At 41.4% G+C, this 16,314-nt stretch overlaps 1 protein-coding gene across 2 annotated transcripts in view; it reads left to right on the top strand.

Annotated features, from left to right (window-relative positions):
- C5H11orf53 (chromosome 5 C11orf53 homolog) overlaps positions 1-16,314 on the top strand; it is a 36,519-nt gene that overhangs the window by 3,140 nt on the left and 17,065 nt on the right. For both annotated transcript variants that reach the window (XM_038535515.1, XM_038535514.1), the window contains one exon: positions 7,827-7,936. In XM_038535515.1, coding sequence (XP_038391443.1) covers positions 7,827-7,936 — 110 coding nt within the window. The remainder of the gene's footprint in view (positions 1-7,826; positions 7,937-16,314) is intronic.

Below are 16,314 nucleotides of genomic sequence, written 5' to 3'. Positions count from 1 at the left end.
TCTTTGTTTTCGCAACAACTGATCTGAATGCAAGTTTGTATCCAGAATATTTGAATAAAAACTCTTAAGCATCTCCTGGTTTCTGCAGGTGTGGATTCTTTAAATAGACACAATGCACCAGAGGAAAGAAATGTTTAGGAAAAGGAATACTGATAGAATTTTTAACTCCTCCCTAAATAAGGAGCGCAGGACAGGTTTAAGGAACTTTAAGAATTTTCAAAACATGGAGAATACTCTGGGCTATAGTTTAAAGCAATTGTACCAAGTTCCATTGCTAATTAAATTTTATTTGAATTCACTTTTTGTGCTGTGTCAGATGAAGTATTTGCTTTTATGTAGCACTGCTTCAGAGCAGCCTTCAGTCCCCATGAAGCCCTGGAGAAAGGATCTCATCCACTCCTCTTACAAAATGCTGTCTCCCACATTCTGAAAATCTTCACCTTTCCAAACCCTACGGTCTTTCTGTGCCTTCATTTTCCTGTAAGTCATTTTGCTTCCTCCCCAAATATTTATCGAGCATGTACTAGGTGCCAGATTCTTGACAACACCTATTATTCCTTTCTCTACTTCTGTTTTGCACTTCCTTGATTCTAAAGCTCTGCTATGTTACAAACCTCCATTTCTGACTCTCGTCCCCGCTCCCACCTGCCCTGCCCCTGCCTTCCACTGGGAATCAGAACTGGTGGCTTCCAAGGCTCCATACTTGATGTCTACTCTTCCACTGCTACAAAATTCCTCAAAGAATTTTATTTTTGTCATTTTAATTATTATTGTCGTGAAGGTGTTTCTTAGAAGTGCTACTCAGAGCCCCCATCTTATCTGTAGGATATTTTAGTTTGATGATGCCCCCACAACCTCAAAGTCAACATGTTCAAAACTGAACTCTTATTTCCCCATGAAAACTTCCCTGTCTCCTTGTTTTTTCCTCTTAATCCTGGTGGTCTTTTTTATTGTGCATTTGCGTGTGTGTGTGTGTGTGTGTGTGTTTTCTTTTGAGAATCTTTTTAAATCTGTGCTTTCCTTGTCATTTCCACTGTTTTTGGTTAGCCTCTGTTTTACCTTTCTCCATCCTTCCTGCTTCCTCATCTTCAATCCATCCTAGGCTTCATCCTCAGACTAATCTTCCATAACAGTATTCTGTATCTTCCCCCAAGATGTCAAAGTCACAATACTCTCCTGCTCAAAAGGTTTAGTCGTTTGCATCACCTACAACATAAATTATAATACTCTGGTTTTCAAGACTTTCAGCATGTCCATTAATCTTAACCATGCCCTTCCCCCCACCCCACCAAAAGGATGCTTTCAACAAATAATTACAAAAGTCTACTGTATTTCAAGTATCATTCTAGGCATTGGCACTTGAGATGTTTCACTGAGTAAAAACAGGCAAATATTCCCACCCTCATAGAGCTTCCATTCTAGCAAGTAAGCAATAAAAGTTAATAAGTAAAGAAATTATATAAGTCATTATAAAGTGAGAAATGCTATGTAGAAAGGAAAGTAACATGGAGTGAGAGGGATTAGGAATATTTTATGGGAAAGATTCAACTTTAAGTATGTTCTCATTAGAAAGATGACATTTGAGCCAAGACGTGAAGGGGACAAGGGCACATAGCCATGTGGATAACCGGGGGAAGAATAATCCAGATAGAGTGGACAGCCAACGCAAAGGTCCTGAGGCAGAAGTGATGGGCTTTGTGCATTTCAGAGACTGGCGGGAGTACAGAGAGCAAGGGGAGAGTTATGGAGGGGAGATCAGCAGTATCATGGAACAAGTTTCCATAGGGCAATTCTAGGAACTCTGGCTTTTACTCTGAGTGAAATGGGGAGCCATTGTATGGTTCTGGGGGGAGAAGTGACACAATTGTGCTTTCTTTTCTAAAGCATCACTCTGGCTTCTGAGCTGACAATAGACCAGGACTGGGGGTGAAGGGTCCTGAGGCTGCTGCAGTAATCTACGTGCCAGATGATGAGAGATTAAACCCAGATATTAGTAGCAGGGAGGTGGGAGGAAAGTCAGCAGCTCCTGGATCTCTTTTGTAGGTAGCCCCATCATGAATTCCTAAAGGACATTTATGAAGTAGGACAGAAAGAGAAGAACCCAGGATGATAGGATGATGCCTATAGCTTTGGGACCAAGCACCTAGAAGGCTGGAGATGCCGCCTACTGAGATAAGGGAGGGTTCCAGATAAAGCAGAGGTGGAGGGGAGAATGGAATGTAGGTTTGAACATGCGGAGTTTGCAATGTCTACTGGACATCCAAGTGAAGATGGATAATCAAGACTACAGCCCGGCCGGGATAGGTCTGGGCTAAATGGTATCTATTTGAAATTTATCTACATGGAGATGCCATTATAAACCCATTAATTCCCATTATCGTTCCTTACCCTTTCCACATGTGCCTTGCTCCTTCCTGTCTCTGTGTTTGTTCATGCCAGGCCTGATGCCCGCAAGACCTTGTCCCTACTCCTAACCCATCCACCCCATCCACATCCTTGTGAGTCCAACCTGAATCACATCCCTTCCCACAAAACTGTCACCGACCACCCAAAGTGTGCTCTTCCCCACCCTCCCCTTTCACATGTGAATATCTCATTTCTTTTGCTGAAATGGGATCTCTTTGAGGACATCTGCTATACGTTCTAGACTTATTTTGCATCCCCTGTGGCATTTGGCCGGTACTTTGCACTAAGTCAGTGCCAAGTTGTACATAAGACTGATTGTTTATGACAAAACTTCAGAGTTTTGATCTGGTTATTTGCCATCTCGTGAACTTTATCCCTCTAGTAATTACCATGTGGTTACTTGTTAAACTTATTTAAAAGAGGTGTATTTCTTCTAGGCTTTTTGGCATACACATAAAGCACAAATTGATGAGAATCAGACTGAAATCATCAATTAAAAAGCGCTTCAGGAAAAAGTGAAGCCAAGACTGTCTGCAGACAGACAAGGGATCCAGGCTGGACCTTGTCTGTTCCCACCCCTCCCTCTTTCTCAGACCTGCATCCATTCCGTCAATCACCAGATGTTCCCCTTTTCACTCAGCCAGGAATCCCCAGGTTAGAGTTGGCCCCCACCTGAACAGGAACCCTATAAAGTCCTCACTGTTATGTATACCTGTGGTTCTCAAACTTCAGAAAACATCAAAATCACCTGGAGGGCTTATTAAAATATGGCTTGCTGAGCCCCAGTCCTAAAGATTCTGATTCAGTACATCTGGCGTAGGGCGTGAGAATCGGCATGTCTAGCAAGTTCCTAGCAAAACTGGCACTGCTGGTCCAGGAATCAGACTTTGAGGATCCCTGGAGTGCTCTGGATCGCTCTGACCTGTGTATCTGGCTTTGCCCCCTGTCTTGTCTTGTCTCCTACTCCAGGCTGTTCCGGGTGCACTAGAGCTGTCCCAGCCACCGGCCAGGTCACCTGGCCTGGTCACCATTCTTCTCTGGCCCTTCCTCATCCTAGTCTCAGGGCTTGAGAGCCAACTTATGACCTGGCCTCCAATTTCTTGCTTCCTCTTCAACCTTCTTTCATCAATCTCTACCCTTTTCCTAAATCTTTAATCCCTTCCTCTGATCTGTTCAAATATCCTCAAATCTCAGTCACCTGTAAGTATATAGATAGAAAAATATAAGCAGACCTCTCCTTGACCCTGTAGCTCTCTCCAGTTATCATCCAACTCCTGCTTCCCTTTCTCATTCAGATATCAAGAAGAAACCTCCATCCCTGGGTTGGCCCTTGGCATTATGGTCTGGCTTCTAGCTATACTTCCAAAGCTTCTCTTGCTAAGGTTGACATCAACCACTGAATTGAAAGCCGCAGATGCTCTGCCATCCTTATCTTCCAGGACCATTCTCTCCTGCCTTTCTTACTTTTCCCTTTTTCTTAGGGAAAAAAATCTTTCCAAAAAAATTTTATTTATTTATTCACGAGAGGCATAAAGAGAGAGGCAGAAACATAGGCAGAGGGAGAAGTAGGCTCCCTCCTGGGAGTCCGATGTGGGATTCAATCCCAGGACCCCAGGATCACGCCCTGAGCTGAAGGCAGATGCTCAACCACTGAGCCACCTAGGTGCCCCCATACTTTTCCCTTCTTTCTTGAAGTCTCTTCCCCCGAATCCTGTGGATGCCTTACTCCCCTGGTTTTGCCCCATTCTTCTCCAACTATTCTTCATTATCTTCTTCATTTCTCTCTTCCTCCTCTGACAATGCTTCAAATGTGGACATTCCCCAGGCTTCTACTTGTAACTATTTTCTCCAGAAATTCCCAACCAGTGTGTCAAGAGTTGGCATCATAGGAGTTTCCAAGATACTGATCCTTTGGGGCCATGGGAGTAGCCTGACCTGCTTATCCTGGTGTGCCTGACACATGGTATTGTTTCTACGTGTGCTGTCACATGACCGTACCTTTTGAACACTCCCCCAGGCAATTCCATCCTCTTTCCTCGTTTCATTACCACCACCACATCTTGATGGCTCCAAAATTATGTACCCAGACGAATCCCATGAGGAAAACTTGGGAATCACCTTTGAATCTTCCCTCTTCTCTCTCTCCCATACCTAAATAATTTTCAAATGTCTGCTCCTTGCCCTCCTGTCTACCACTACTCACAACCCTTTATCTCTTGGAAAGGTCTAGTGGCTTAGTTGGCTAAGCTCTGACTCTTGATATCAGCTCAAGTCATGATCTCAGGGTTGTGAGACTGAGCTCCAAGTTGGGTTTTGCACTCAGCGTGGAGTCAGCTTAAGATTCTCTCTCTCCCTTTCTGTCTTCTCCCTCCTGTCCCTTTCTAAAAATAGAAACAAAAACAAACCAAAAACAACCACAAAAAAACCCAAACCTATTCTCTTTTACCTGAATTCTTCTAGAACTCTCCTGACTGATCTCCCTGTGGTTTTGTGATTCTTTTTTTTTTTTAAAAGATTTTATTTACTTATTCATGAGACACACACAGAGAGAGAAATGCAGAGACACAGGCAGAGGAAGAAGCAGGCTCCATGCAAGGAGCCCAGCGTGGGACTGGATCCCCGGGCTCCAGGATCACACCCTGGGCAGAAGGCGGCGCTAAACCACTGAGCCACCCGGGCTGCCCTGGCTTTGTGATTCTTAAATCCACCCCCTACATAGCTGCTAGAAAAGTCTATCTAAAATGCAAATCTAACCATATTGCTACCTTGCTTAAAAGCTTCCAATGACTCACTGTCCACAGAATGAAGTCCAAACTCCTTTGCCCACCAGAAACTTCATGACAGAGCTTATTCATTTCATCTTCCAGTCTCACTTCCTCCCTCACACACCTCACTCTGTTCCTGCCTCCTGGACTTTGCCCCTGAGGTCCTCGATGCCTGGAATGTTCTTGCCCACTTTATCATCACCAAATGGCCCACCCTCCAGCTTGGATTCCCCTGCCCTCCCCAGGCCCTCCTCACCCTCACAAGGAGTTGACACATCTATGCTTCTCAGAATATCCTAGTCAGAATTCTGTTGTCGCACTTAGCACCTTTGCATTAAAATTACCGTCTAAGTGTCTCTCTCCTATCTCTAGATAGCAAATTATTTGGTATCCCCAGTCCTGACATGGTGCCTGACACATAGAAAATGCTTCAATAAATCATTGATGAGTAAATGTGGCCCTACGCTTTTCCAAAAATGAAGGCATCGCATATATTCTAGAAGGAGCACCTAGATTCCTTTGGAACAAACATAACATCACCAAGCTTTAAGTTGGAAGTTGAGGGGATCCCTGGGTGGCTCAGTGGTTTAGCGCCTGCCTTTGGCCTGGGTCATGATCCTAGAGTCCCGGGATCAAGTCCCACATCAGGCTCCCCACATGGAGGCTGTTTCTGCCCCCCCACCCACCCACCATCTATCATGAATAAATAAAATATTTTTAAAAATTTGGAAGTTGATTTAAAATAAATACTTCTAGCTTCTTTAATTAAAAGATATATAGAGCAAAATTAGAACCTCCCAAACATAGACTCAAAGGACCGTTCAAATAATTTTATTTTGCTGAAATCAGGTTTGTGTGTCCCTTCATTTGAACTAAATAATACACCGCCTTGGAACCTAGATTTTTTTTTTCTCCTTCATTTTGTACTCACATTTTATGTAAAACTTGGTAGTTCAGCATATTTTTATATGCCTATCTTATAAAATGCCACAGAGAGATTTTACAGACAAAGAAACTGGAGCTAAGAAGCTGCGATCATCTCCAGTCAGGGACCAGAGTAACATGTGATCATGGAGGTCCTGCTTACTGGGCCAGTAGCCTCTTCCACGCCATGGGCCACTTGACCTTCACTTTGGGTTATGGTTCTTTCCTTCCTTCCTTCCTTTTATTCTCTTTGTAATGAGATTTGACTCATAAGTCAAGTAGGTCCTAGACTATCTACAAATTTAACCAGATTAGAGTGTTTTGGGTGATATGCTTACACATATACATGGGAGTTCCTTCTGCCATGCACATGGATCCCTGAAATTGCTAGTAAGCCAGCAATGACTCAATAAAAAGGAATTGAAACCATCCAACGTACTTCAGAACAATGATTTCAGATTTAGAAAATATCTTATAGTTCCTACAGTTCTACTACTATTTGGTGCTTGAACGCTTCTATACTTGTTCAAAAAGAATGTCCTCCTGTCATTGCGTGACCTTCCATGGTGACAAGGAACTCACTATCTCTAGAAGCAGTGTTGCCAATTTCAGAATTATTTCAGAGAAGTATTTTTCTCTATCTGTTATTTCTCTGTAATTTCCTCATGGTAAAAATAGCAAGCTTTTCCAGTTGTGAGAGCTACAGTCCTTAAGTCTGGATCCCAGCTCCATTGCTTACTTAGCAGCTTCGAGACGTTGGCAAATAACTTAGTCCCAGATCTCAGTCTCTTCATTTGTAAAATGGATCAAATGAAGTAATACAGTTTAATTAGGGAGCACAATAATATGTTTGGTAAGTGCTCAACAAATACCTGTTAAATGAATGAATGACTCTTTCCTTATCCTTGGCCTAGTTTCTTTTCGTTTTTCTTTTTTTTTTTTAAGATTTTAATTTATTTATTCATGAAAGACACAGAGATAGGCAGAGACACAGGCATAGGGAGAGGCAGGCTCCACGCAGGGAGCCCAACATGGGACTCGATCCTGGATCTCCAGGATCACGCCTGGGCCTAAGGCAGGCGCTAAACCGCTGAGCCACCCGGGCTGCCCCCTTGGCCTAGTTTCAAAGCAGCAACTCCCCATGTCGAAAGACTGTGTTTTTAATAAGAAAAACTGCTTAATTTGGTGCAGTAAACAGAAACAGATGGCTTTCTTCCTAAGAATATAATCTTAAAGCAGTCCAGTTGACCAGCTCACCCACATCAAGTAGGAGGAATATGATATGGCAAGAATGCTGTCACTCTGCAAACTGAATCATGCAAATCTAACTTTTGCATCAGATAGTAAGAAGCATTATTTCAAGGTGCATCCGATTCCTGATCTTGTGACTAAAGCATAAATTTTAAGCCTTCCTGGAAGAAATCTTGACAAATCAGAGTACAAAAAAGAGGACACTCTGAAGAGCTGTTATATAGAAGATGGAATAGTGGGGGGTGAGGGGGAGAGGTTTCCACATAAGCAGAGCTCGGATGAGTTTCTGTTAAAGGAAAGAGGAAAAAAAAAAAATAAAGGAAAGAGGACTAAGTGGACTCTATTGAAGCCACTTCAAATTTAAGAAGTCTATAATTTTAATGAGCAAACAGCATCACAATGACAAGCCCTTGAATACATCCCCAGGGAGGTTAACCTATCACTCCATCCACGTTTGATCATTACTTCTATTTGCTTAAGTCCCAGGAGACTACAGCAAACGAGTGTATCAAGGCGTGCGAGTGAAGCACACAGTCAAAGATCTACTGGCAGAAAAACGATCCAGGCAGACAAGTAACTCAAGATTTAACGTAAGTCTCAATTTAATTCATTCTGAAGTCTTTGGGGGCTAAGTCCTCTTTTAATGTTAGTTATTCCCCCTCTCCCTTGACACCAAGTCTCACTTCTTGATTCTGATATTCTCGATAGCAAAGCCCTCCTTGACCTGGCACACACTTATAATTACTACCATTAATATCATGGTACAGGTGTCAATCTGTGAGTAAGCCCTTCAAGAACTCTGTGAACTTATTGGCTATCTCAGCAAGTGGCAATAAAAGGATGATATGTCCTGACTTTTCCATTTCTCCCAGTCATAAATTAACAAAAGCTCAGCTGGTGAGGATAATGTTAACCATCATCGACATATTATTCTAAATTTGTTAGAGACAACTTAAAAAAATCCTCTCTATAGCATGCAAAGTTGGATTGAAATAGTCTAGTAAGAGATGTCTTCTGTCTGAAACCTCTGTCTACCATCCATATCTTCATAAATAGCTCTGCCCTGTGCTTAAAATGTTTAAATAGTTGCACCCAGAGCTCCAAAAGTGATTCTGGAGTAGGAGTAGTGGTTGGTTGGCTATCAAGATGGGTTTGTGATCACTTAGTCTATTGGTAAAATGTGACAACATGAATGTCAGGCGTCTGTTGTGCATTGCTGGATGTGGGACACAAAAGCAAATGTGGCAACTATGTACAGCACCTAGCATGGCGGCTGGCACATTGGTTCTTCCAGTGGGGCTGCTCAGAATATCAGGACTGTGTTCAACACCATTCCAGGATCAAACTTCTGAGATATGTTTCAAGTGAACCAACTCCAGATTCTAGGTCCTCCCATCCAAGAACTTTGCACGTCTCTGTCTTCCTTTATTTTAAAGTGCCTCCTTTCTTCTAGTTCAACAAATGGAGCTTAGTTGATCAAAATAAAATCGGAATAATTGGTTCCCTGTGTGTTCAGTGTTTCTCAGTGCCTGCTCAGTCATCGGGGGTGTGCATTACAAATTTCCATACCAGTTTAGTCTCTTGAGAGAGAGCATGGGAGGGAGGGAGGAATTCATTTTTTTAAAGATTTTATTTATTTATTTGAGAGAGAGAATGAGAGAGAGTGTGCACAGAGGGAGGGTAGAGGGAGAAGCAGACTCTCCTCGGAGGAGGGAGCCCAATGTAGGACTCTATCCCAGGACCCCAGGATCATAACCTGAGCCAAAGGCGGATGTTTACCTGACTGAGCCACACAGTTGCCTGAGAGAGGGAATTCAGAGTCCATTCCAAATGAACCTTCACGAAAGGTAACGTGGATTGTTTGGCCACAGCTACAGCCAGAATTGTGAGACCTAACACATTCTCGGCATACTGTCAATCGGAAGACAGGAATCACAGTGAGAATAAAGACACAGTAAAAGAACAGATATTGGATCTGCCCAGTGTGAATGAGGTTCTAACTCATTCCTTGGCATCATCATCAATATATACATACAATGATAAGGCACAATGCCAGATAGAATTAAGAAAAAGATAAGAAAGCATAGTATTTCCAAATAGTCAATATAACTATATTCTTCTTTCTAAAATTACCTAACATATTTTGGTTAAGATCTGTGACTATCACATAATATGTTTTTATTATTTTTTTATTATATATATTATATTTATTTATTATTTTTATTATTTTTTCACTCTTTTGAGAGGGTGAAAAGATACAACAACATAAACATAATAAACCATATTGTTTGATTTTATTTTAAAGTGCAGATTCCTGATCTCTGTTCCATGTCTATTAACATAGAGATTTTGGACTGGAGCCACAGAATGGTCATTTTTAACCTGCTCCTTGGGTGATTCCTTTGCACATCAGAGTTTGAGAACTTGATTCTAGAGCAAAGAGCAGGGGTTCAAGCCTCACACAGCCAACGTTCTCATATCTACCCAGATTATAATTTGTCGAGCTATTTCTGTTGGCCCAGTGACACTGACAGTGTTACAGTGAAAGTGGATACAAGAAACATATAATACATAGTCTATGCCATTAAACACCAAATAATGTAGTGGAAAAGAATAAGATTTATACATTTAAAAGATACAAGCCCACATAACCAAGCACTAGACTAAAGATGAAAGACCAGGTGGCATGTAATATGCCATGTGATATGAAGACTACAATACTATTTACATAAAGACAGTTTAAAGCACACTTCCTTGTGTGGTCTCATTGGATGGACATACAAATCCTGTGAAATTCATATTTACATGGTTTCCCATTTCACAGATGGAAACATGGAGAAGATGCAGGAAGCGATTGTTCTCAGGTTGCACAGTTAGCAGGTGGCAAATCTTCTGGCTCCCAACTTAATATTCCTTTAAAAGGGACAGATCTATGTGGACTGGGATAGAACAATCTCTGACTCACCATCTTGGTCCATTTGGTCTTCTGTAACAAAATACCACTGACCAGGTTGCTTATAAACATCAAACATTTATTTCTCATAGCTCTGGAGGCTGGAAGCCTAAGATCAGGGTGCCAGCATGGACAGGTTCTGGTGAGGACCTCTTCTGGGTTGCAGACAGCTGGCTTCTGACTGTGTCTTCGCATAGAGGAAGGGCCTAAGGAGCTCTCTGGGGGCTTTTTCATAAGGGTGTTGATACTATTTGTGAGGGCTACACCCCCATAACCTACTCACCTCCCAAAGTCCCACTTCTTAATAACATCACATTGGGCATTGGGATTTCAACATATGGATTTTGGAAGGACACGTTCAAGGGCCATAGCACATGAAAACAGGGAAAATCAGAAGACAGGAAAATATATCATGGGGCAAGAACTTCTAGGATAAGAAAGGTGCAAACCCGCCCTAACTATGGTAGTTATTCTCAGGCATCAAGTGCATAGGCAGCTTGAACTTAGCCTTGTCTATGCGGTCACGTGTATTAACTGATGTCTCAACACTAGTATCTTACTCTCATCCCTACTCCAATCACCTCTTAAATTTAAGTGATTAAATGCATGTTTTCCCAAAATCTGGTTATTTGGCTTAAAATACCTCCATAAATTGGTTTTCCCTTTCACCTGTTAACCACTATTCTAGAATATCTGTATATCTCAGGAAAGACACAATATTCTTTGGAAGATTTATTTCTGTCCCTGTTGCAAATGCAACCTGATGAGCAGGAATCATGGAGACTCACGTTGCTGGTGGGCACTTGGGATCCTAATTGCATGGATAATACCTAGCCTACCTTCTCCTCCTCATGCCAGTGCCGCAGGCAACAGTGTGTTGAACATCTTGAATAAGTTCAGATGGGGAAGCCATCCTTAGGCATGTTCAAACTTTGCTACTGACGGCATGGGTAATAAGCAATGAAAGGCCAGCTTGAGGAGATTGGAGGCCCTCCCATGAAGCTCTGCCATACAGAGTGGTGCCAGCCCAAGGAACGGACCCTCAAAGATCCCACATCAAAACCCTGGAACCTGTGAAGGTTCTAGGCAAAATATGTGATTCAGTTAAGGATCTTCGGAGGAGGTACCTACTCTAGATTATCCCAGGAGATATTGCCTTGCATTACTCTGAATGCAATCACATGCATCCTCATGAGAGAGTTTGAGAGAGAGAGACACACACACACACACACACACAGAAGACACACAAAAGAGCAAGAGGCAGAACAGTCAGGAGGCAGAGGTTGGAGACGCACAGCCAACAAGTCAAAGAATGTGGGCAGCCACCAAAAGCTAGAAGAAGCAAAGAATAGATTCTCCCTTAAAGTCCCACAGGGAGCACAGCCCTGCCAAAATGTTGTTTTGGGCTCCAGGCCCTCAGAACTGTACAGACAGACATTACAGTCTTTATAAGCCACCCAGGTTGTGGTAATTTTTTACAGCAGCCTAGGAAGCTAATACACATATATGATGAAATGTGTGTCCCTCTGGAGAAGTATCCTTTAGGAAGTGTCCATTTGATGCCCAAATTGGTGCCCCACTCTCTGTGATAACACTTTGATAAGTTTACACAGGCTCTGTTAATCCATCTTCACCACAATTTCCTTCAAGAACATCTGTTTCTGATACCATGAAATGTTTTTCACATCATTGCAGTAGGAAAGAAAAGGAGAGAAATCCCTTTCACCAAAGAGATTTGCACCAAAGACTGGACTTAAAACCACTTTTATACGTCCTAGCCATGAGCCTGTGGTTTCACACTATTACTGTGGACATCTGGTTTTAAATAATGGTTTTTCTCTTGCCTTCTCAGTTTTTTCTGTGTTATTCTTTACTACATTACTTGTCTTCTATCAGAATATTTAAAATATGAGCCATTCACCCACATCTAGTACCAAAAAATATATATAATTAGACTTTTGATGTAGGCTTTTATTGCTTGTTTTTTCAATTACACGATTTCAACTGAGTTTCATAAAAGCAAATCATTGAAAAATTTTAATAACCTCGCAAAATTCAGTGAACTCTCAGTTATCTATTGTAAAGAACAAAAAGGGATAACAAGAGGAAGCAGTAAGGCTAATAGCCACAATTTTTCATTTTGCTTTCAAATTCAGTGAATGATTTGCAGGCTCTTGAGCTTTCTAATCAAGTTTTTCCTAAGCTATCATAAAAATTCGTTTAAAATCATTGAGTACACAACAGCTGGCATGAGGGAAAAAAATTTTGACTTACTAAGTAGGAAACGACAATCAGGCTGGAGTAAAAATTATCAGCAGAACAGGCAGTGTGGAGGAGATTGCGATGAGCCTGGGATCAGGGTCTGCTCTTCAGTCTCTTTTATTGGTTTATGGGCATGCGAACAGCTATCTTGCTTATTCATCAAAATGCTATGGTGAATAACAATAAGGAAATATCCAGGAAAGTTATTTTAGATTAATATTCCACATAAACATGAAAGAAAATACATAAAGATTTCTAGGTTGCTTTGAAAGGTCTGAACTATATTTATATTACATCAGTCTTGAATTGTAGATATTATATACATTACAGACCAAAAGTTAGCTGTTTCCACTTGTCATGATTCTTTTACATCTATCTCAATTGTTTGCTTTCCAAGTCATAATGACTTACAATTATTTTATTTTTCTATATTTTCTAAATCCTTACATTTAAATTAGCTGCTAAGATCTCCATGCCAAGAACACATGAATAAAGCCATATTGTCAGCTGGGTGTCCTGGTTAATAATATTTCCTAATTATTTCTGGAAGGAAAACATTGTCAACATAGAATGAAGTATGACAGTAGTGTATATTGATGGAGAAATTCGGAGTAACAGAAGGTAAATGGATAACCATGTTGTGCATTTATGGCTTAGATAATTGAAAGTGTTTGATCTTTATTGAGAGATGGCCAAACTCTAACTGTGAGACAGATGTGTATTGCCTAGCTCCATCCATAATAACTGTCTGTCCTTCTATCAAGCCTGCTAGTTAGAGATTTGTTTAGTTACATATCCAGCTGCTGTTTTGCAGTACCAATCACATGCACACTTCAGTTACCACTGGGTGGAAACAGTGTGATGTCCATATCTGTGATTTACATTTGGGTTTCTTGTGAAGTGTTAAACACACACACACACACGCAATCGGAAATTGTATATTCTAGCATCGCAAGATTTCTTTAATTTCACTGAAGCTTTGAATGATAACATCCAAGACCTCTCTTCTGTACCAAAAGAAAAAGGCCCCTTCCTCAATCTGTTTCAACCCCTCCTTCTGGCTCTCGGTCATCTTGGGCAACTCCTTTCTTCTCACTGGCCCTTCAGCATCCTTGTGGCTGGAAGTAGAGAGTTAGGTTCTTCCCGTTTCAATATTCAATTTGGTTCCATAGCTTTTCCTGACCTCAGAACATGTCCCACCCATGGACAAGACTATCCCCCAACTTCCAAGGCCAAGCTGAACCTCTCTTTGTTCTGAGAAAGATAAATCCCCTTTCATCTAGTTCAAGTAGAACTTCGCAAATTGAGTTTGCCAGGGAAATGGGGAACAGAAAAATCCTGTAAAGCACAAGAGCAATTATGTGGAGTGCAAATGTTCTGACACTAACTTGAATGTCTAGTCAAAGATTGGTATGGGTGGCACAGTGGTGCTGACTTCGAAGCCTAGGTCTTCTCCTGTCACCTCAGTTCTCTCTGGGGTAGATAAGAATTCTTCATAATAATAGTTATCATTTGGCTAGGCTCTGAAATAGGGAGTTCTAAGTATTTTCACTTATATACCTTAAAATATATGCCATTTATCAATGAGAAGTACAACAGCCTTGAGAGGGTGGCACTCATATCTCCTTAATATACATTTCTGGTCCAAGGAAGAACTATCTTTGGAAACCCCACTTTGCCTCAAGGCCTCCACTGAGTCCTCTTGTCACCCTTCAGATTCCATGCATGATGTTGGCTCTCAGTCATGACCTCTGCTCCCTCTCAATCCACCTGTCCCTGCAGTGATTCCATAGATTGTTTAGATGATGCCACACCCAGCCTGAATTAGAACCAGCACCCTCTGTTTCTATGCTGGCCAGATACCCTCAAAGGAACTACACATGAAAACTTCTTGGTTTCCTTCTAGAACCTGTCTCTAGCTCTGTCCTAGAACTTGCTTCCAGACTATAGTTCCTTTCTGTCATTCCCCACCACTCCTGGACCTCTGATCTCTTGGGCTCACCTGGCACCTGGCCCTCTCCATAAAAAGAGAAAAACATTTCCTGAACCAGAATCATAGAGTACCACACTGACCTTGCAGAAGCTTCTCTGCAGCTCTCCTAGATATCTCTAGGGCCTACCTCACCTAACCCATACTTCACTGACCTTTTGCTCTTGCCGAGGGGTTACTTTCTTGCTGTGCCTTTTGATGAAGTGTGGTTTCTTTTTTGAATGTTACCTAGCTGCCTGAGAAGCTGCTGTCCCATGGCTCACTCTGGAGAATGGACGTAGAATGTCACTTCTCCCACTTGAGAAGGCAGAGATTGTATCAGCTCCCTTTTGAGGGCTAGAAGAGACAGACCCCTGAACCCAGGGAAATATAGAGTTTACCAGCTCAGCTGACCTGCCATCTCTGGTGATCCACCTCTTAGATGTTCCCCCAGTCTCCCTAGGGTCCATCATTCTTTCATAGTTTCACACACAAAAAAACTCACATGCATATTCCTGATAACTATAACAGCTACTAAGGAAAGGGAGAGTCATTTCCTTATGCTCTTAACTTCTTACAAAAGGTTGAGAAAAGATTAAGAAAGGTGGACCACCAATGGTCTCATTTCCTAGACACTAAGGCCAATTTTTAGTGTTTCATGCTAAAGACAGATGGAAGCTTTTACTATCAAAATCTAATTTTAATCAAGATGTACCCCTCAAAGCCTACTAAAACTTGGACAATTTATATATTGTGCTACTTCTCTTTGGTATTCTAATGGTGATGCTACAACAAAGAGGAGGCTAAAAGAAGAAAGAAGACTACAAACTGCTTATCCATGCTTTAAATTTAGGGAGTTAGCCATACCCTCCCTTTTCAAGGAAGAAATCCCAGCCATTGCAGCCATGATTGTCTTGTCAAAACTAAGAACAGAAGACTTGTATGTAAAATTGAATCCATGGACGAAGAAGGGTAAGATTTGGGCAGTAGCCCCAAGTTCGGAAGACATGAGTGCAAGAAAATCCCATACAACTGCTATTACAAGAAATACCCACGCTCTTCTCTGATTTCTTAAACTTTGCTATAAAAATTATTTTTTAGCTCAACTCTCATAAACTGAACCCATCCTACAATGTGGTTTGGCTTCAGTAAGATTTTCTGGGTTGCCTGGACACAGCACATGGCCATCAGATGACCCAGTGTGCCTTCCTGCTATGCCAGTGTTTGATTTTTCTTATTTTTTAGAAGTACCTGATCCTTTTGTGTTTGATTGCTAAATCTCTTAGGAAAACTATTATTTTTCTTTAATAAGTACATCTCACTTGTCCTTGCTATTTTTTTTCTGAATTGCCATCAGAAGGATCCACTTATTTGTAATGTTTTCAAGATAATCAGTGTCTACCCTGGGAGTGCCTCCCCCAAATGAGCACTTTGCATATTGCCTGTTCACATTGTCAACTCATCCCCTTTATGAGCCCAGAAAGAATTAAAAAAGGAAAAAAATTTTTTTCTTAGCAGGCCATGCCTCCTAAACTCAAAATGCCAATGTTTGAATACAGAGGTACATATTATGTCCTTGGCATTCATTTGAATGAATGCTTTATCTATGCCTTTCAAAATAGTCCATTGTCTGACTTTAATTAGCCCACTATCCTGCCTTGTTTATAGAACTGAACCACATTTCCAGGGCTTTCCATGTTCTCCACCCAACCACCTGCTCTTTCACAATTACAGAAATTTTTAAAAATAATAATAATAAAGGGGAACCTTTTGCAAGCAACTTA

The sequence above is a fragment of the Canis lupus genome, chromosome 5, assembly GCF_011100685.1.
Source record: "Canis lupus familiaris isolate Mischka breed German Shepherd chromosome 5, alternate assembly UU_Cfam_GSD_1.0, whole genome shotgun sequence".
Lineage (NCBI taxonomy): Eukaryota > Metazoa > Chordata > Mammalia > Carnivora > Canidae > Canis > Canis lupus.
The sequence above is the reverse complement of the archived record's forward strand: the minus strand, read 5'-3'. Positions and strand labels throughout refer to the sequence as shown.